At 46.7% G+C, this 22,340-nt stretch overlaps 1 protein-coding gene across 1 annotated transcript; it reads left to right on the top strand.

The window, feature by feature from the left end:
* Positions 1 to 3,381: 3,381 nt before the first annotated feature.
* On the top strand, positions 3,382 to 18,675 carry BATF3 (basic leucine zipper ATF-like transcription factor 3). Its single transcript, XM_035111291.2, has 3 exons — positions 3,382 to 3,669; positions 8,998 to 9,102; positions 17,325 to 18,675. Exons 1-3 carry the CDS (start codon positions 3,604 to 3,606, stop codon positions 17,508 to 17,510), a joined length of 357 nt encoding a protein of 118 aa, XP_034967182.1. The 5' UTR covers positions 3,382 to 3,603; the 3' UTR covers positions 17,511 to 18,675.
* The last annotated feature ends 3,665 nt before the right edge of the window (positions 18,676 to 22,340 follow it).

Raw genomic sequence — 22,340 nt, forward strand, 5'->3', positions numbered from 1 at the left:
TCCACACCTATCAGTCAAACACCCATTCCCACCACCCTTCTGAGAATACCGCTCCCCAGCCTCTCACTATATATAAGGGTCTGGAGACTTCTGTTTCCGTGTATCTGAAGAAGTATGCATGCACACGAAAGCTCATACCAATGACAAACTTAATTGGTCTCTAAGGTGCTGCCAGAAGGATTTTTTTAATTTTGTTTCAACTACGTCAGACCAACATGGGTACCTACCTGTAACTAACCCCATACCAGTAAGGGGGAAACAAGATAAGCTAGAGGGTGCCCCAATACCTTGGCTGATCCATCACCTTCTTAAACAACCTGGCTGCAGTCACTAGGCCACTGACTAACTTTGAAAATCTCTTGACAGCAGAGGGACACAGCAAAGGAGCAGTATCTACAATATATTACTCCAAGACACTACAAATTCCTTCACCACAATTTAAGACCCATGGGAGCATAACATAGGATATGAAATAAATTCTACCCAATGGTCCAAACTGTGATCTAAGCCACCATTTAAATCCATCTCAGCCAAAAGAAGAGAGCTCACCTCGAAAAATTTTTATAGATGTTACCTAACACCATGGAAGCTAGCGCTGATACACCCAGGAACCTCACCTAAATGCTGGAGAATCTGTACATTGGAAGCAGTTCTCAATGAATTCAGTAAGACATATTTCAGAATGAGCATGTTTTGAGGTGGAATCCATTTCATGAAGTTCTTGCCACTTTCCTTAAACACAATATTCCTTTTAAACACAATATTCCTTCTTTATTGCAGCCTATCCCTCAAAACTGCCGCAGTCTGATTTACAATGCTGAGTAAACAGGGTGGCATTTTAAGACTTGTTTTTGTAAACTGAGGCATGGGCATTCTTTCTGTCCTGAATGGAGTGACCTTTTTTTTGTTTTCTGGAGAACAAAATATAAAGTTGGCAGGTGAAGCAATGCAGTGTTTGCTTTGGGAAAAGCATTGTGCTCAGGTGTGGATTTTTTTTTTAAAAGCAATCACTCTAGGAGTCCCAGTTTTGATAGGAGTGGCATTGCCTTTCCAGCTAATGCTCTTCAGCCAGCCAGTCCTTTACATTGAAGGTTGGATCTTGTAAAAAAAGGCAAGGAGAGAGTAGTTTTTCCTGGAAGCATTCATTCATGGTGGATTGATCCAGTGGCATAATTGTTGCATTTTTGAAGTGAATTATATCAAGTAAATTCTATTTCTTAGCTATGTGTAATTATTTTGCCTTCTAACTTACAGGAAATCCGATTGTTGTAAAAGGGAAATCTAAAATCTCCTTTTACTTGAAACGTTACAACATTCAACATTTTTATTTTTAACTTGGGTATAAACTGGTGTTGCATCAGAAGGCGTCTGGCTGTTTTCTTAATATAGCTCATCAAGTTCTCCAAGGGACACATAACAAAAAAGACGGCTGCGTGATCCTTGTGTGCATCTGGGCTTGATAGTATGGTACATTGCCAAGACTGAAATAGGCAGGAGGACTGTGCTTTGGACAAACTAATGAACTGCAGCAGAAAGAAAACAGTGTTGCATGCAATAAATATAGTACAGAATGGAAAATTATGCCTTTGTTTCATGCACACAGTACGGCATTCTGGAATTACCAAATAAAAAAATTCCTTCCAGCAGCACCTTAGAGATCAACTAAGTTTGTCATTGGTATGAGCAGTTATGGCTAGATGGGAAAACAAGAATAGGTGACACTATTTCATCACTTTGGCGAAGGGTCATAGGTAAGGAGTGAATTTTTCAGGTAAAAGTTTCCCAGTTCAACCCCTGGCGTCTCCAAGCTGGGTAAGACCATCCAGTGTACACAATACTTAGCTAGATGGACAAATGCACTATCTTGGTATAAGATGGGTTCCTGTATTGCATTTTTGCATCATAGAATCATAGAATTGTAGAGTTGGAGGCAACCTTGAGGGTCATCAAGATCTGTCTCTGCTGTAAGGCAACCTGTGATCTTTGGATGAAGGGAGGCATACAAATTGAACAAACAAAGGGAAGGGGGTGTTAATCATTCAGTGGTCTGCCAAGACCTTTGGCAATTTTTCTTTTTTAATATTCATGTTTTATTGAAAATTTTCCCTTTTTTGGAAAGTTTTATGGACACTTTTCAGAATACATTGCAATAAAAAACCAACTAAGCAAATTGAAAAAAAGGAAAATGCAAAGTCCTCTCTGATAGGACTCTTATCCCACACAGAGAGAGGTGGACCCTCCCGGCTCTCACCTGGAAGCTTCCCTTTCTTCTTATCCCAGCCTCTCACCCTGGGAAATCTTCCTTTTGCTGCCTCTTACACAGGGTCCTTCACCAAACATTCATCCCCTTCATCTGCGTGTCATCTCCTCGTTAACCCAGAGTAGAGGATAAAAGCAAGAGCAAAGCAGGGGAAAAAGAATTATTAGAGGGATGAAAAAGGAGAGAGGGGAAAAATAAATATTGATAAACATATGGATGCCTTTTTCTGACTAAAGAAATAGTATGATGAACTCACTAGGAGGATTTGAGCTATGAGCAACAAAAGTAATTCGATGGTAATGTTGTGGTTATGATTTGATAGATAAAAGATAGGGTGCAGCAGAAGTGGAGAAGCAACAACTCCATGGGGAAAGGGGTGGGAAATCGACAAAAATAAGAGAAAAGACTTTTTTAACTGTATATGTATAAAAAGTTGAAACTTCATAAAATATAATTTTAAAAAATATAAAAGGAAGACATTAGCAGAAAACGCAGAAGAGGAACTTCCAATTTTCCACCTGCTGTTTGCATAAAATATGATTCTGTGTTGAAAGTTTTCAGTGCGAATACAAAGTGAAAGAAAAAAATATTATCACAAAAATAATTTTAAAAAATACTTGAATTTGTGGTGCAATACGAAAGACTTATTGGAAGCGTCATTCCAACCGACGAGAATTTAATAACAAGGCGATTTTTTTTTTCTTCAAGCGGCGAGTGGGCGGCGTGTGGCTGCGAGCTGAGGAACTTCTGGTTTCACACGACCCCTCCGCGCTGATACGGGGATCCGGCCCGGGATGGCAGGCACTGCAGGCGGGGAGCGGTTCTGGCTGTTGCCGCTGCTCTTGCCGAGACACACACGGCGGTGGGGAAAAGCCCCTGTCGCCTCGCTTCCCCTCGGGCGGCTCCCTCGCCGCTCCCCGGCCTGTGGTCGCGCAGCCAGTTCCCTCCGAAGTTTCATCTGGGGCGCCACGTGATTTCCACGAAGCCCGCCTCGAGCCCGCCTCGGAAGGCGCCGCCGCAGCCCGGGCGCCCCAGTGAGGAGGCGAGCGCGGGAGCGGGCGCCTGCCTGCTGCTCTCTTCCCGGCCGGGTCCTGCCCCAGGAAGGTGGCGAGCGGCCGGGGAACCACGCGCGCCTCGCGGTTGCCGTCAGCTGCAGGTGCCGGGATGTCCCTGGCTGGGCTTTCCGCCTAGGCTGAGAGGCAAAGCAAGCCAAGCAGGCAGGCATTCGTCCGGCGCAGCGCGGCGGCGACGCTCCACCTCTTCGGGGCTCCTCCGATGCGCTTTGGCCGTCGCCTCCTGCCGGCTGCGCGCACAAGGAGGTGCGCCAGCGCCTCCTCGGCGGGATGTCTCAGGGCGCGCCGGCGGCTAGCACTTTGCAAAGGAGCTCCTCTTCGGAGGGGACGCAGCAGGTAAGGCAGGGAGAAGGAGGGAGATCGAGGCCAGGAAGTGGGCTGTAAAGGGGACCCGGGGGGGAGGAAGAGGGTTGCGCCGAGTCGTCCCTGCGCGCTCCTTCCGAGCAGTGGCGGACCTACATTGGGGGGGGGGGACTTGAAGCTCGAGCTGCTATGGGGGCCCCTTCACAACCAGCAACGAGGTCTAACCACGGTTCTCTTCTTCCATGGGGTTGCTCCACGACAGATCACCACAATTCGCGTTTCTGGGTATCCACTTTCGTGAACGCCTTAGAATCATAGAATCATAGAATCGGAAGAGACCACAAGGGCCATCCAGTCCAACCCCCTGCCAAGCAGGAAACACCGTCAAAGCATTCTTGACACATGCCTGTCAAGCCTCTGCTTAAAGACCTCCAAAGAAGGAGACTCCAGTCCACCACACTCCTTGGGAGCAAATTCCACTGCCGAACAGCTCTTACTGTCAGGAAGTTCTTCCTAATGTTTAGGTGGAATCTTCTTTCTTGTAGTTTGAATCCATTGCTCTGTGTCCGCTTCTCTGGAGCAGCAGAAAACAATCTTTCTCCCTCCTCTATGTGACATTCTTTTATATATTTGAACATGGCTATCATATAACCCCTTAACCTTCTCTTCTCCAGGCTAAACATACCCAGTTCCCTAAGCCATTCCTCATAAAGCATCGTTTCCAGGCCTTTGTTATTCATAAAATCATTAGAATCTTAAGAGTTGGGAAATACTCCCAAAGGTCATCTAGTCCAACCCCCTGCAGTGCAGGAATCTCAGCTAAAAGCACCCATGACAGGATGGTCATCTCTGCTTAAAAAACATCCAAGGAAGGAGAGTCCACCACCTCTCGTGGGAGTCTGTTCCACTGCCAAACAGCTCTGACTGTCAGAAAGTTTTTCCGATTGTTTAGTCGGAATGTCCTTTCTTGTAACTTTAAGCCATTGGTTCGAGCCCCACCCTCCAGAGCAGGAGAAAACGAGCATGTTCCCTCTTCCATGTGACAGCCCTTAAGATATTTGGAGGTAGCTATCATATCTCCTCTCAGTCTCTTTTCCAGGCTAAACATACACTGCTCCTCATAAGACTTAGTTTCCAGACCCTTAGCTTAGTTTCCTCTAGGGTCTGTTTTTTTTAAAAAAAAGGGAAGGGGTTATATTAGCCACAGCAGAACAGCCAGCTTACTGTGTTACTGACTCTCAATCTTTGTTGACATGTATGCAGCCAAAAAAAAAAAAAAACTATTTGATTTGTGATACTAGACCTAAAAAGTTTAAGCAAAGTGGACTGAAGTCACTTCTGGGGCTCCTCTGGAATTTGAGACCCTGAAGCTTGAGCTTCATTTAGTTTCGTAGTAAATCTGCCCTCTGCTTCTGAGGGATCGGAAATAAAACCACCACAATCTGAGCAGGGCTACAGAGGTTTGGTGCTGCTATTCAGTCTCAAAAAACAAAATCAGATCAAATAAAAATATATGGGGGTGGAGGAGCAGGGCAGCCAAAATGACAGAGGTGTGTGCAGAGCGGTTTACTTACCAGGAAAGGCTATGGGTTTTGTCTTTTCCTTGCTTTTATTACATATTTTGTTTTTTTAATCTTGTATTTTTGGGCTGTGAACTACCCTGAGATCTTCAGGCGAAGGGCAGTATACAAATTTAATAAATAAATGAAATCTCATAGGGTATGTTTTAGAAGAAATCTGTAAAGCGGGTGAGGGTGGAGGAATGCGTGTGCACAGAAATAATTCCAGGTGAAAGATTTCTGCATGGCAGGGGGTTGGCCTAGATGACCCTCGCAGCCCTTTCAACTGCAATTCTATGATTCTAAGGTCTATGACTTGTAAGTTACCAGTTGTGGACTTGCCTATTCTCAATCTTTATGCAACCGGGACCCCCCATCCTACTGGGCACCACTGAAAGGAACCCTGGCGGATTGTGCCCGACAGGGATCTCCTATGAGACCATGCATTTCAGAACGAACTTAGAACAAGCTGCTCTTTTTGTCCATTTGACAATAACAGAGCAAAGGCACGCAGCTTGAATTTGCCCATTGAACAACAGTCCTATCTTTCTGTGGCTACAAGCCATGATTGCTCTCCTCTGCCTCCACAGCTTGGGTGGCGCTGTGGTCTAAACCACTGAGCCTAGGGCTTTTGCCGACCCGTGATGGGGTGAGCTCCCGTTGTTCGGTCCCAGCTCCTTCCCGCCTAGCAGTACTAAAGCACATCAAAGTGCAAGTAGATAAATAGGTACCGCTCCGGCAGGAAGGTAAGCGGCGTTTCCGTGCGCTGCTCTGGTTCGCCAGAAGCGGCTTAGTCATGCTGGTCACATGACCCGGAAGCTGTACGCCAGCTCCCTCGGCCAGTAAAGCGAGATGAGCGCTGCAACCCCATAGTTGTCCGCGACCAGACCTAACGGTCAGGCTTTACCTTTTTAACAATAACTAGCAGATCAGTGACTGAGAGAGTGAGAAGAAAGAAACTGACAGCTAGGTGGAAGGAGGGAATAAATCAAGAGTGGTTGGAAAGACAAAGGAACAGGGAAGGGCAGAAAGGACAATCTCTTTATCCACATAGGCCACATCCTCGTTCACCCTGAAATGCTAATTTTTAAAAGTCTCCAGGGAAGGAGGTGAGAATTATTCCTGCATATAAGACTACTTTTTAACCCAGGAAAATCTTCTCAAAAGTTGGGGGTCGTCTTATACGGCGGGTCGTATTTATTATACGGCAAGTATATCCCAAACTCTATATTTTACCTGGAAAAATTGGGGGTCGTCTTATATGCCCAGTCATCTTATACGCCGGAATATACGGTACCCATAGACATCAATGGGGAAATTAAACAATCTAATATAACTAGGATCAGGCACAAGCATGTCCATTTTGCCCTTCCCAAAGCAGGGAGTAGAAAACCACATTGGAGCGGAGCATCCTCAGTTAGGGTTGGCATATGGCCACAAGCAGTGTCTGTGCGGAAATCAGCAAAATGTCTGGGAAAATCTGGATGTATGGCAGCCCATGGCAGCAGTATTGTTTTTGCCGATTTCCCTGAGAAATAGCTCGAAAACGTCCAATTTCCTTGCGATTTTGCAGCTAAAAATACCAAAAAAAAACTTTTCTGTCTAGATTTTCTTCTTGGTGGGCATGGATTTCTGACTATTAGGAGTGTATCTTGGGGTAGGGGGGTGGCATGGGGAGTGGCTGGAACCCAGAACAAAAATGCACTTCATGCTGCAAAATTTTGTTGCAGGACCCACTATATAATCCTCTAAATCAAAACCCACCAGTGGTCATAAGTGACCCGTTGGTCATGTCTTGCCCGAAGGCAGTAGGTACCGTCAGTGGCACCGTATTGTGTGTTTTTTAAAAGTTGCTTTTCAAAGAGAAGGAGAAAGAGTGTGGGGGAATGGGGGTGCGGGCGATGTGGGGAGAAGGAGTGAGTTACCGGTAGATTGGAAATTCGATGCATTCTCGTGGGGGAACACCCATGCACATGCAAAGTGTTTACCATCACAGAAGACAGTGGGAAGCCTCAGCAAGCAGATCATACCCCTAAGGGGAAAGCAGAGAGAAGACCCAGGTCCGCTTCAGTGATTTTGCTGGGACCTAAGCACACCAAAGCCTTCCAGGGCCTATTAAGCAGAGCGAAGGGGCCATGCCATGCTTCTGAATACCAGCTGCTGGAAACCACTGGAGGGGAGAGTGCTCTTGTGCTCGGGTTGCACTTGCGGGTTTCCAACAGGTCTCTGGTTGGCCACTGTGAGAACAGGATGCTGGACTCGATGGACCACTGGCCTGATCCAGCAGGCTCCTCTTATGTTAAGCTGCTGATGCTACAGCAGCAGCCAATCTACCCTCCATTCCCATTTTTGCAAACAGCAGGTGTTTCTTTACCTTTATATATACAGTATACTGTATTTTAAAAAGCACACGCACCAGGAAGTATGCAAGAACAAATGTTACTGGTGTATTTCACCATGGTCAAAATGAAGAGTTGTGAATTGGGAAAGGGATTTGAATTAAGAAATAAACAAGATTCTAGTCCATCTAGCCCCCAATGCTCCAGTGATTCTTCCTTCTTTCCGTATTCTTAGGTTAGTCCTTCAACTTTTTGTGTCCACATACCCACCTCCCTTCACTCCCAATTAATGTTTACATGTTGTAGTTGAGTGTGTGTGTGTGTGTGTGTGTGTAGGTTTTGCACAAGACTGCTCTTACACAAGCCTCTGTATTAAAATTTAAGAAACATAAAGGTTTAGTAGTTACCGGTATGTTCGGCAAACATATAGTAGTTGGAAGTAGGCATGTTTGGAAATGTGTCGGCAACTGCAAAGAACGTCTCTTGTATGTTCCAATTTCTTCTGAAGCGCAATTTTAATTTTATTCTTAATACTGCTGTTTTGCAGAAGAGCAGTTTTTTAAAAATAATAATATGATTGCTCTACCTTCAGCCACAATTGGTGGAAATAGGCATAATACATCCTTTCCTTTTGGCTGATGGAAACAGAATGGCTAGGCTGTGTTCAGGCAAGGAGCAAATGAAAGTAGGGGATGCAGCAATAGATGGCATGGATGGCACCCTAAAAACTTCACCACACACAAACCCACACCAGGGGCATCTTGCCCATAGAGGCAAGTGTCGCGGGGCGCCAGGACGCCAAGTTCTGGAGGGCGCCAGGGAAGAGGCGGAGGCTGAACGAGGTGCCTTCCGGCCTCAGCTCGCTGCCCTCGCCCGCATCCGCCATGCAGCGCTGAAGCAGTGCCACACCCAGAGCCTCTGCCTGCCGTGGCCACTGCAGCACGGGGACCAGGGAAGAGGTGGAGGCTGGGCACCTCCCAGCATCAGCTCACCACCCTCGCCCGCCTCACTGAAGTAACGCTGCGCCTGGAGCCTCTGCCTCTTCCCCGCCAGAGGAGCTGCCCTCCAGCCGCTGCCCGCCTCCTCTAGCCCCGCAAAGCTGCCGCAGCACCATAAGAAGGTCGGCAACTCTGGGAAACGGGGGGTCGGAGGCACCGGAGGGAACTTTGCACCACGGCGCCGTATATACATAAGACGGCCCCGACCTATACAATGTGCTTCATTGCATCCACAGTCAGTGCATGTGATTTTATACTGGATGTCTCTACAAACTGGATTAACCGTGGATTGGAAAAATCTTAATTAACTCGGGGGCAGGGGAACCAAATTAACTGGCTGCCTGTTGGATGAATGCTGTGAATGCTGTTGGGGGGGGGAGGGAATGGAGGCACAAGGAGATTCAAATCCACATTAAACTCCTTTGTAGGTGAACCCTAACTAAGTCATCTGATTTTATTGGCCAGGGTCATGAAGACGATGAAAGGAAAGTACGACGGAGAGAGAAGAACAGAGTTGCTGCCCAGAGGAGCAGAAAGAAACAAACACAGAAAGCAGATAAGCTCCATGAGGTGAACATTGCTGTGGATCCCTGCGGGAGGGAAGAGCAGTAATATCACTCCCAAGTGCAAATGAGGGCCCTCTTCTGGACAAAATGGCAGCATTTGTCAGGGCTGAGGAACCTGGCTTGTTGTTGAGCAGCTGTAAAGTGGCAATGAGGAGTATGTGTTTTGTAGCGGAAAAGCAGCTGGTCAGAGGGGGGTGCTTAACCCTTTCTTTGCCTACTGGTACTGCTGTCCTCCCACCCCACGCTGCTGCTTTTCCCTTGGATGCAGCAAACATGAGTCTGGAAGAGAAGCAGCTGGGGGGAGGTGTTGTATGGAGAAGGAACAGGCAGGGGAATCATTTGCCTTCCAGTATCTGAAGGGCTGTCAAACTGAAGAGCTGATGTGTTCTCTGTTGCTTGCAAGGGGTGGCACTAGAACTGATGGGTGGAAATTGCAAGGAAGCAGATTTTGGCTTAAACATTTAGGTGAAACATCCAAATGGTTACGGGTTGTTTGACAGTGGAACAGCCTGCCTTGGGAGGGGTTGGGTTCTCCTTTGCTGGAGGTATTGTAGCAGAGGCTATAGAGTTAGACAGCCATCTGTCAGGGAGGCAGCAATTGCATCCTGCACTATAGATCCTGCTTTGAGCAACGGATTGGATGACTTGCAAGGTTCCTTCCAATTTTATGACTCTATGATATTCACATGCAAATAATAATAATAATAATAATAATTTTTATTTATACCCCGCCCTTCCCAGTCAAGACCGGGCTCAGGGCGGCTAACAACAAATAATATCAACACAAATATAAAAGAAACAATTCAGTTAAAACAACAGAATAATACAATGTTAAAATTCAATTTTAAAATTAAAAATCTACGAATAAGATAAAACCATTATAAATAAAACCTTATGCCTGTGGAATTCATGGTCCCCTTCTACCATTTTGCATCTGTTCATTCCCTTCCCTGATAGCAGTTTGGTGATGTGGCAAACACTGCCTTGCATGACTGGAGTGGAGCTGAACACCCCCAGTTGTTTGAACAGGGCATTGGTGATCAGTGGTAGACTGCCTCTGATCACAACTGTTCCATGCTTCATCCTTGAGGCTCCTAGTTGGTTCTTTCCTCTGCAAACACATTTTCAAGGATGCTTAAACTCGTGGTTCTCACTGCAGCCTGGGGTAGTGAATTCTGCATAATAATTACAAACCACATGAAGTACAGATTTGACTGGCCTGCATCTTACACGCCCTGCCAGGTTCAGAAGATCCTGGAGTGTGTCATGTTTTGAGTCAGAATCGGTGTGTTTTTCACTATTCACTCTCTCTGCAATGGTCATGATATTAGAAGTCTGTGCCACAGCCCTTCTTGGTGTCACAGGTCTTTCAGGGCTATAAAGCCCCAATTGCCAAAGGCTTTCCCTTTGCTCTTTTCTATGTGTCTTCCATGTAACAAATAGAGCAGAAGAAGACTCTGCTCTACACTTTAACTCAGGGGTAGGCAACCTCAGGCCAGTGGGCCGGATACGGCCCAATCGCCTTCTCAATCTGGCCCACGGACGGTCCGGGGATCAGCGTGTTTTTACATGAGTAGAATGTGTCCTTTTCTTTAAAATGCATATCTGGGTTATTTGTATGGCCTGCCTAGTGTTTTTAGATGAGTAGAATGTGTGGTTTTATTTAAAATGCATCTCTGGGTTATTTGTGGGGCAGAGGAATTCGTTCATTCCCCCCCCCCCAAAAAAAATATAGTCCGGCCCACCACATGGTCTGAGGGACAGTGAACCAGCCCACGGCTGAAAAAGGTTGCTGACCCCTGCTTTAACTGGTGTACAGAAAAGGAGCTTTCAACAGGTGTAGCTTGTGTGGAAACTATTTTTTACCAGAGTCATGGCAGTTATCCATCATTTAAATTTTTTTTGCTTACTGGCCACTTACTGGCGTGGGAGTAGCCCCTCAGGAGACCATTTAGTAAATCTTTTGTTATTCTACAAATCAAAACATAGATTTCAGATTTTAATAACATTTCCCCTTAAACAAAGCAGCAAAACAATAACCACCCCCCTTCTCACAGACAACATTTAAAAGGCTGTAGGATATAAATTGGCTAAAGGCCTGGTTGAGGAGGAATGTTTCTGCCTGGCGTCTAAAAAATATATAATGAAGGTGCCAGGCGAACATCCCTGGGGAGAGCATTCCACAGACGGGGAGCCACTGTAGAAAAGGCCCATTCTTGTGTCGCCACTAGGCCTGGGTGATACAGTGGTGCCTCGCTTAACGAATGCCCTGCTTAACAAAATTTCCGCTTAACGAAAGGTTTTTTCGAGCGGAGCTTGCCTCGCTAGACGAATGCGTTTTATGAAAAATTCGTCTAGCGAATCGCAGTTTCCCATAGGAATGCATTGAAATTCAATTAATGCGTTCCTATGGGCAAAAAAAAATTTCAAAAAAAATTCAATGCATTCCTATGGGATTCGCTAGACAAATTTTTTCGCTATAAGAAAAGACCCGTGGAACGAATTAATTTCATCTAGCAAGGCACCACTGTATATCAATAGATTGCCCAGGACCGGTATGAGGAGCAGACTGCAATGTCCGCTACACTCAGTGATATATCGCTGGTGAAACTGCCACTGCTCCTGAGTCCCTCTGCTAGCGACTTCCTCCAGTGAGCATTACTAGCAGAGGGACTCAGGAGCGGTGGCGGTTTCACCAGCGTTACATCACTGAGTGAAACCGCCATCCCACTCTGCCCTCATACTAGGCAGAGGAAGAAAAAAGCTGCATCGGTGAGGCGCCGATACAGCTTGCACCTCTTTCATCTTTAAACTGCTTGGCTGAAGAGTGTGTGGTTGCCGCTTCCCTCAGCCGAGCAGTTAAAGGATCCCCCAGCCCAGCGCTGGCTCCTGTGCAAGTGGGGGGGGGGAGGACCAGGGATGGCTCTGCTGGGGATGGGGAGCCCTCCTGCGCCCCAGCTGAGCCAGACAAACAAGCTGCATTGTCCCAGCCTGCTAGGCACTGGGGTGAAACAGCCTCAGCTTCCGCAGTGAGAGCTGAAACAATTTCTCTCGGTGCCTCGCAGGCTGAGGCCAATGCAGCTTGTTTTTTCAACATTGCGGTATATCGCCAGACCACGATGTTTGTCTGGTGATATACTGCGATGTTGAAAAGCTGATATCAACCAGCCCTAGATGCTACTCTCTGGACTTCACATGGAGGAGGCACATGGAGAAGGGCCTCAGATGATGAACACAGAGTCCGGGATGGTTTTATATGGGAAGAGGTGGTCCTTGAGGCCCTGCAGTCCTCAGCAGTTTAAGGCTGCATCATTACTGTGTTATGAAAATCACAGAGACTAGTCAATAATCTGTCCCTGATCAAAGCGTTCCCAATCTCCTTTATCAGAAAAAGTCAATCAATCAAATGTCAGGCCAAGAACATATATTCTTCATTGTTCTACAACCTTCCTGCAGACTACCTGAATGGTTTGTCGTTCGAGACCCCCAGGCTGGGACCATGTTGCAACTTTAGAGTAGTAGTTTCTTTAGTCTCACATTCCCCTGGAGTACATTTCTGCATTCCTATTAGCTCTCCTTTCTCTTTCACTCCTTTAACTGATTATTGTAAAGCTGATTTTCTTTAGAAGAGAGGCTCAAAACTGGAATAAGAAGGGTGTGTTCAGTGAGGTCATAACAACAACTACTGTGAGTTTTATCATTTAGTGCTTCAAAGCTTTCTTATGAGCAATCCTGAATGCATTTTAGTAAATTAGGGTGGGGAACCAGAGAGATTAATGTGACATTTCTGTAGAAGAGAGCAAATTATTCATCCCCTCCATGTGTGGTACTTTTCTTTTTTTAAGGTGCATTGCTGTAAATCCTCCCGGCCACATTCAAATAAGAGGGGGAAACAGTAACCTGCTGTACATTTGCATTGCTGCCTAAGCCACCTTTCTTTTCCCCATCTGCACTTTAAAAAATAATAATTTAAAAAGCAGCTTTGCGTCTATGTTTCATTTGACAATCACACCGATGAAGAAAGCAGATAATGTTTGATAAAGGAGCAGAGAGGATGGGAGAGTACAGGGCCCCCAGGAAGCGCAGATTATTTCGACTGTTTCATTTTAGAAATGGAAGCTGTGATGATCCAGGAAAGGGTTTGCAAATGATGTGGGTTTTGTGGAAGCATTTGAAAGAGGAGAGTGATATGTACAGAGCTCACCAGTGGGGCTTAATAAACTTTCCTGCCACCTGGTTTTTACCTGTTTTTTCTTTTTAAAGGAGCACTTGGCAGACCACAAGAGATGGATGTTGGGTTGTGTTTGGTTTGATTGCAAGCCTCATAGAATCATAGAGTTGGAAGAGACCACAAGGGCCATCCAGTCCAACCCCCTGCCAAGCAGGAAACACCATCAAAGCATTCTTGACATATGCCTGTCAAGCCTCTGCTTAAAGACCTCCAAAGAAGGAGACTCCACCACACTTCTTGGCAGCAAATTCCACTGTCGAACAGCTCTTACTGTCAGGAAGTTCTTCCTAATGTTTAGGTGGAATCTTCTTTCTTGTAGTTTGAATCCATTGCTCCGTGCCCTCTTCTCTGGAGCAGCAGAAAACAACCTTTCACCCTCCTCTATATGGCATCCTTTAATATAGTTGAACATAGCTATCATATCAGCCTCTCCACAGTTACGAGTGTTTCTTTATTTCCAGTTGGTGCCTCTGCTCATAACAGACATGTTTGTGTGCGTCCATTTCTGAAGGCAGCAGATCCAAGTAACTGCTAGGTTTTCAGAACATGGGAGGACAGCAATTGTTGCCTTTCCCCCGCCAGCAGCTGAAAGGGAAGGGTCATAGCTCAGTGAGAGAACATCTGCTTTTGCATACAGAAGGTCCCAGCTATGACTAGGTACTGTAGGGCATGCTCTGAACACCTGGAGTGCTGCTGTCTGCCAGTGCAGGGAACACTGAACTAGATGAGCCAATGGTCTGATTCAGGGTGTGTTCCCATTACTAAGTGTGCAACGAAGTTGTATTTTGCGTTGTGCATCTGTGTTTGTCTCACAGCTCTTCCCCTGGCTGTTCACATCAGCACAGCTTCATCAGTGTCAGATTCGTTTCTGTTTTTAAATGCACCGGGGTCTTCTCCCCATGCAGAGGTGTTCATACCTTGTCTAGAGACGAAGTAGAAACACCTTAAGGCATCCAATTGGTATGTGGTTAATTTGAGAAACAGTGCATCAATGTATTATTTTATAAGAGAGGACAGGAACACAACACTAATGTCTCATAACAAATGCAGCTGATCTGTAGAAAAGACTGTACAACTTGAAAAAAGAGACAAGGTGTGTACATACCGGGTATATGTGTTTTGATGACTGTGGCGTTCCGTACAGAGCCCCCGGTCGTTTTACAGACTATTGACCTGTACACCACTATTCCGCTGCCACCAACCAGGATCCCCCGGTAAAACACTGAGTCTCAGCCAGGATTAAAGTTAATAATGAATATTAAGAGTTTATTTCAAACACCAACAAGCTTTAGATATATTCAAAACACTGTTGCACTTTATCCTCTCAGTCTTATTTCTGTCTTTAGCTCACTCTAACTCCTCTACCTCCCCACCACAAAGATCCACTGTCACCAACCCTCACAACTCCCAACCCTCAACTGTCCCAACCGTCAACTGTCAACTGCCAATAAAAACCTTGGGCTGAGCCTTAAAACAATTAAGCTCCGCCTCTGGGCTTTCCTGTTGGTCAGCTTATTAACTCTTTTCTCTCCGCCTGTACAGACATATTCCCAAGGAGTGGGCAAACGCCACAATCGCCATCATGTGTGAATGTGAATTAAAAACCCAGCACTGGAAATGCAGTGTGTGCACATCTATTTTCATAAGACTACTAGCTGGCCCTGCACACGTTGCTGTCTATGAGATGGAGGGTAATAGCCCCCCTTCAGATCCCCCTGAGCCTCAGAGTCCCCCTGAGTCGAGGCAAGATACTGTGGAGAGGGCAGGTTTCATCCCTGTGTCTCCCCCCACCCTGTTCTGACCCATTACGTATCCCTGCCCTCTATTCGGACACCCCATACCCCCCAGGCAGGCCCCTATCTCCACTTGGCCTAGTCTGCAAAGCCGAGGTGAGATACTGTGGAGAGGGCAGGTTTCATCCCTGTGTCTCCCCCCACCCTGTTCTGACCCATTACGTATCTCTGCTCCCTATTCCCCCCCGCATCCCCTCCAGGCAGGCCCCTACCTCCACTTGGCAATGTTGGTTATTTGGTGGGGGCCTAAGGGTCTGATAATGGCCGCCCTGGTGGTTTCAGTTGCTTGGTTGATGATGTCATTTGGTTTGTGGGTGTGGCTTAGATTTCACAGGAAGGGAGGGGGTGGAGGAGGGTATTACGCCACTTGAGGGCGCTGTTTGACTTGGTGGAAAACCAGGTCTATACATGCCCAGGTGTGTGATTTGAGGGATTTTTGTTGCCAGCAACGCTCGGGGAGTGGCCTGGATTGTTGTGTCAAAATTTCAGGACGATCGGTCAAGCGGTTACGGAGAAAAGTGCAAAATGCAGTTTCACGATTTTCACATTTTTATATATATAGATTGTAATATGGACAGATTTAGAGGGGCTGTGTTTCTTGCTTGCACAGTCCTCCGTTTGAAGGTGTCCTCTGTCTTAAAGGGCTGCTGCCTGATCCTAGTCCAGTTTCAAGATAAGAAGGGAGAGTAAGAAGGACCTTGAAGTTGCCCATCAACAGTTAGTGGCCTTCATGCATCTTCTCTTGCTTGGGTGGTAGATTCCCACTGTATCGTCATTTCTGTCATGGCTAATAGTTCGGTGATAGGTCTGTCTGCCATGAATGTGCCTATCCCCTCTGAGCTACCACAAAGGGCCAACACCTCTGATATGCAAACAGTAGATTTGCATTGGTGAAGGCCACAGTATTTGAGGGCTGTGTACACACTAATCTTGTTCATAGCACAAAAATGTAGTTTCTCTCAGTCAGGAATTATTCCTGCTCGTCCTCAACATGGCGGCTTTCGATGAAGATTGATTCTAAATCCTGCCATCTCCACAACTTTCCCTGTTTACATATATCTCTGGTGAACGAAGAAGGAAATGGCCAATTCAAAGTGTTGGTGCTGACCTTTAAAGCCCTAAACTGCCTCGGTCCCGTATACCTGAAGGAACATCTCCACCTCCATCACTCTGCTTGGACACTGAGGTTCAGTGCCGAGGGCCTTCTGGCAGTTCCCTCGCTGCGAGAAGCCAAGTTACAGGGAACCAGGCAGAGGGCCTTCTCAGTAGTGGCACCCGCCCTGTGGAACGCCCTCCCACCAGATGTCAAAGAGAAAAACAACTACCAGACTTTTAGAAGAGGTCTGAAGGCCGCTCTGTTTAGGGAAGCTTTTAATGTTTAATAGACTATTGTATTTTAATATTCTGTTGGAAGCTGCCCAGAGTGGCTGGGGAAACCCAGCCAGATGGGCGGGGTATAAATAATATATTGTTGTTGTTGTTGTTATGACTGCCCACCTGCTCATTCATTGCCATTATCGCCTACATCTGTTTTTAAATAGGTACATAGCAATCGTTCCAAAATGGGCTTTATTTTCAGAACAGGTTTCTCAAGAAGCACTTTTTGTGGGGCCAAAAATATGCACTATGTGTGGACTTTGTAGGGAAAGCAAGCACTCATTCTCCATTGGTTGCAGCATAGAATGTCACGTGTGCGCAGCCAGAATCTCAGGTCTGGACCCAGATGTCGTGAAGCTTACTCTGTTGTCTCAAGGTGTAGTCATTTACATATCAAACTTGCCTTACCCCATAAATTACTGTCAGTGACTACTTACTGTACCGGTATGCTTCTGACTACAAGTTGTTGGAAACCATAGGAGGGGAGAGTGCTGTTGTGTTCAGATCCTGCTTACATGCTTCTCATAGGCATGTAATTGGCCACTGGGAACAGGATGCTGGACTAGAATTGATCCAGCAGACTTTTTAAATGTTCTTAAACTAACACAGCCCAGACCATGATGTACAAGGAATATCACACTGAGACGCGATCTTCAGGATAACTCTTTGATAGCTGATACCAAGTTTGCTTTTTATCTGATTTCACGTTCTTCCCCTTGCCCTGTTTTTATTTACTTTGCAATGAGGAAATAGCAAAGTGGGGGAAATGTGGCTGGCAGTGGCTGGCTGGATTGCACCCTTAACTCATGTGATAATCCGTTTCAGGAATACGAGTGCCTTGAGCAAGAGAATATCTCCCTGAAAAAAGAAATTGGAAAGCTGACCGACGAAATGAAACACTTGAGCGAAGTCTTGAGGAACCATGAAAAAGTCTGCCCTCTGTTGCACTGCTCTTTAAACTTTGGCTTGATTCCTAGACACGATGTCCTCAGTGGCCCCTTGCCAAGATGAGGAGGCCACCGTCAGAGGATTGGCAAGTTCTACTGATATGAAAGAGTTTTTGAGAGCCTCTTCCTTTTCCACCATGCTTCATGGACACGACAAGCACTCTTGCCACTTGTGACTGCTTTCCCACCACGAAAGTCTAGTAAATCATCAGGATGCCGCCTTGAGAATGAAAAGCATGGATGGACTGAAGCCTTGTGGGAAAATCTTTGGACAAAGTGCCCTCTCCCTCACTCTCTTTCTCCCTCTCTCCCTGTGTGTTTCCACTGTGTGCTGTTTGTCCAGCAAGGAATCTGAAATGTGGCCTTGAATGCAAATAACGTTATCACGTTTATTTTTAAACACACAACTTTCTTCTCCTCATTGTTGCTAAGAAATGTGTTGGCGATGATGAGGAAAGGGGAAGAGCCTGTTCTGGAGCTTGAAACCAAAAGGGATAGTGGGCACATCCTGGAGCCAAGGATTGGCACTTCTGCATCTCTTGCCTACCTACCAGATTCTTTGTTCCCCATGTGCCTTGGGCTTCTCCTCTTCCACTCTCTCTCTCTCGTTCTGTGAAAATCCAAACATTGCAATTGCATGTATACTTTTCAGGCTTGTTTCAGTCATACATAAATTCAGTGATACAAATGCAGCCATCTCACCTGCTGATTGGGTAGCCCACACCCTAGACTTTTTTTGGGGGGGGGAGTTCCCAGCTTTCAGGAAAGGCCTTCAGGGGAGCATGCAGAGGATGGCAGAGGGAAGAAGAGAGGAAGATTCCCCTCTCTTGAGCAGTACCCTGGGGTTTATTGACTGTAAAAACACCATTAATTTAAAGCACATGAACTCCTCCAAAGATCCCTAGGAACTCTCGTTTATTGTAGCTCTGTGAGGGGTAACGATGGCTCCTAGGATGCTTTGCGGAAAGCCACATGCTTTAAATGTCTGGTGTGTATGTTCTTCCATTCCTCTAGAAAGTACTGAATATTGAGCCTATGGTTGGCTAGGTTGTTGAACTATGCCTCCAGCAATGATACCCTTTTATTTCCTCCTCCTTTTGAGCCGCTGTTCTGAACACCATTCTACAGAGAACATATTGATGCCCCCTTTTTATGTGCACTGTTCTTCATCTTCATGAGCCCCTTCCATGCCACCCCACCCCCCACCCCATGAGGGGAAAAAATAAATTTATCTGGATAGTGAGTTCCTGCTTTATTATGGATCAGAGCCAAAGTCTAAAGCTGATCACATTTTTGGCATGTTTGCTGAATGACTCTGAAATCTGCATGAAAAGATCTGTTTCCCCTTCCTTTATGGAGAGTGGATGTGCTTCATCACTCATGCCCATAACTGGCATGTCTTTGAAAACCACAAATCATTTCAGGGACACATCTTCATGCTTTTCTGCCCATGTTCATAGGACTGCTTGTACCGAGATGGACCACTGAGTCATCTAGCTCAGCATCGTCTGCACTGACCTGCATGGGCGCTCCAGGGTTTCAGACATAGCCAGCCCTACCTGGAGATGCTGCAGATTCAACCTGGGACCTTCTGCAATCAAAGCAGATTCCCTACTATGGAGCCATACCCCTTCCTCTGGGATTTCTCTACTGTTTTCAGAGCAGGAAAAGCTGACAGTGTAATCTGATGAACGTTCAAGCTCAGTGTTGATTGGAGCTTACACTCTAAAACAGAGATGGGAAACATCTCCAGAACTTTTGAGAATCCATCTTGCATCACCCCTGACTATTGGTCAGGCAGATGAAAGCTGGAGTCGCAACATCAGGAGGGAGGCATCTCCCCCACCTGCCTCCTCTCTTCGGTACCTGACATAGCTGTGGGTTAAAATAGTAGAAAGGTCATATTCGTTCACAGTGCGTGGAGGGAGGCAGAACTTCTGCTAGATGACTAAAGGAAACTCAAGGACATCTGAAAACAAAGTTCTGGTTTGTATGGTTTTGCTTCCATTTTCAAGTCCTTGAGCCAGGGAAATATGCCTTCACCACATAGCCACATTTATCAACGCTTACAGCAATGAGGATCTGGGATTCTCCAAAAAGGGAAGTTCATGACTTTTTCAAAGAGGACCTTTTGGTTTCTCATCACTTATGCAACCAGATACTTTTAACCCCCTTTTCTAAAGTACACTCTTGGTTCTGAAGTGAGGATTCTTACGGCCATTCTGTACTTCTGCGAATGGCATGTCCTGACTGGATGAACTATGAGAGAGCATTTTAAGAATGCTGCTGGTTTTCAACTCTGACAGTTCCTTTCTCGACTCACCCTCCTGCATTGCTGTTATTGCTGAAAAGGGAAGGGGGATGGGGGGGGGAGTTAGGTAATACTCAATTGTGGGCTGAAATACATAGCTCCTCCCCCTCCCCTGCCTCTTTAGACCTTTGGGTCCCTTCCAACTCTACAACTCTATGGTTCTATGATCTGTATTACTTCACTTCAAAATATTGCAAGCCCATCCAGAAACAGCTTGCTGGGTGGAGTGGATCTGCTATGTTAGCTTCCTGGTAGGTGGACCACCATCCCTTGGGGTTGTAGGGTGGCAGGAGCAAACGCACAAGCAGAGCCAACCCAGTGCTGCTGCTGCTTGCGTGTTAGCACTGCACCAGCCTCTCTGCCACCTCACTCACTCTCTCCCAGTATGCAACAACAACTGACCTGCTGCAAAATTAGCATAGCGACTCCAGTCCACCGTATGAGATACTTTTGAGCTAATCCTTGTGTGTTTGGGGACCCTGATGCTCATTCAGCTGAGTAGGCCCCAGACCAGGGGTCCCCAAACTACGGCCCCCGGGCCGGATGCGGCCCAATCGGCCTCCCAATCCGGCCCGCGGCGACCCCCGCCGCCCGCTGCCGCCGCCCGCTCTTACGGCGTGCGGCGCGGCGACGATCTTAAAAATCGGCAAAAAATCGCCGAAAATCCTTTGTGCGCATGCATATGGGCCTCTCCCGACCCGGAAGAGGTCATTTCCGATGCACTTCCGGGTCGGGGGAGGCCCATATGCATGCGCACAAGCGATTTTCGGCGATTTTTTTCCCGCCCGTGTGCGTGTGCGCATGCGCACGGGCGCGCACTCCCCCGCCCTCCGACCCGCTGCGCGCGCACCCTCCGGCCCGCCGCGCGGTCGGCACGGCGAGCACCGGCCCACTGCGCAGTAAGTCTGGGGACCCCTGCCCCAGACCTAAGTCCGAAACATTGTCTCACCCCTTATATACCGACCCAATTGCTGTGCTCTGCCATTGAGGCCTCCGACATATGGCATCTAATAAGGAGGTCCATACCTTATAACAGGCATCCCCAAACTCCGGCCCTCCAGATGTTTTGGGCTACAATTCCCATCATCCCTGACCACTGGTCCTGTTACCTAGGGATCATGGGAGTTGTATGCCAAAACATCTGGAGGGCCGCAGTTTGGGGGTGCCTGCCTTACAATATAGGATTTGGGCCTTTAGTTCTGGTGGCACCTGCCCTTTGGAATTCCGTCACCTCAAATATTAGACAGGTGCCATCTCTTTTTCCTTGGCAGTGTCTACTGGAAACTCTCCCTTTTCTAGCAAGCCGTTTAAATAGAGATCTTTCCTGGTATGCACCTGTACTGGATAGGTTTTTAAGATTTTTTTGTTAAATTGTTTTATCATTTGTTATTTGCTACCCTGGGAAGGAGAAGGGTATGACAGAGGACGAGATGGTTGGACAGTGTTCTCGAAGCTACCAACATGAGTCTGACCAAACTGCAGGAGGCAGTGGAAGACAGGAGTGCCTGGCGTGCTCTGGTCCATGGGGTCACGAAGAATCGGACACGACTAAACGACTAAACAACAACACCCTGGGAAGGGAGGGATATAAATTTAATAAATAAAAAGCTGTGTCCCCACAGCACTTCTGGGGGAAGTCAAGTGAGAAAGAAGAGGAAGGGAGGCCTGAGGGACACTCAATCTCCGAAGGGTGCTCAAGCATTTGGGAACTGTTACATCATTGGAATGGGGCCTATATAAGCATATACTGTAGTACAAAACACGAAATGCAGGGTGTCGGCTTTCAGCTAAAAATAATGATAGCAAACTTCCTGGGCCTGGGACCAAGGCAGTCCTGGTCCTCTGGTATTATAGCAAGGATGGGGAACCTGTGCCCTCCCCCCAGATATTGCTGGACCACAACTCCTATCAGCCCTGACAATTGGTCACATTGGCTGGGATGGATAATATTACAATTGATTACCCACCCTTCACCCTAAGGTCCCAGGGCAGGTTAAACAGCTTTTAAATCGCAACCTGTAAACCACAGGTAGTGTCCAGTGACATTTGGAGGGTTACAGATCCCTCATCTCTGAGCTGGACCATTCCAGAATCTGTTGCTTTTGTAGCTTTTAAAGGAGAGGAGAAGACAATTGTGAGGGTAAACATGCCTTGCCATTTTCTGTTGACCGGTTTCAGGGAAACCAAAAACGCATCTGTCTTGTACTCCTCCTGCTCTAAGCCCAAGGCTCTCATGAACATTCAGATCCCATGTGTTGACAATTGGTGGGACCCAGATTCAAATCCAAGATCACTGCTGTCAGCCAGCATATCCTACTTCACAGGGTTGTTGTGAGGGAAATGTGGGGTAGACCTTTTAGATGCACCTGCCACTGTTCCTTGGAGGAAGGGTGGGATCAAAATGTGAGTAATAGTAAGTAAAGCGTGATTTTCAAGAGATGGTACTTCAAATGTTGCATTATTACAATGTATTTTTTCAACTTTCCCTTCCACCTGGAAAACAGGGATTGTCCCCTTCTTCTCCCCAGCACAACTTGCTAAAGACTTCCTTTCCCCTCTCACTTCAAACCCACACCTCATCAC

Source organism: Zootoca vivipara, chromosome 3 (genome assembly GCF_963506605.1).
Source record: "Zootoca vivipara chromosome 3, rZooViv1.1, whole genome shotgun sequence".
Classification (NCBI taxonomy): domain Eukaryota; kingdom Metazoa; phylum Chordata; class Lepidosauria; order Squamata; family Lacertidae; genus Zootoca; species Zootoca vivipara.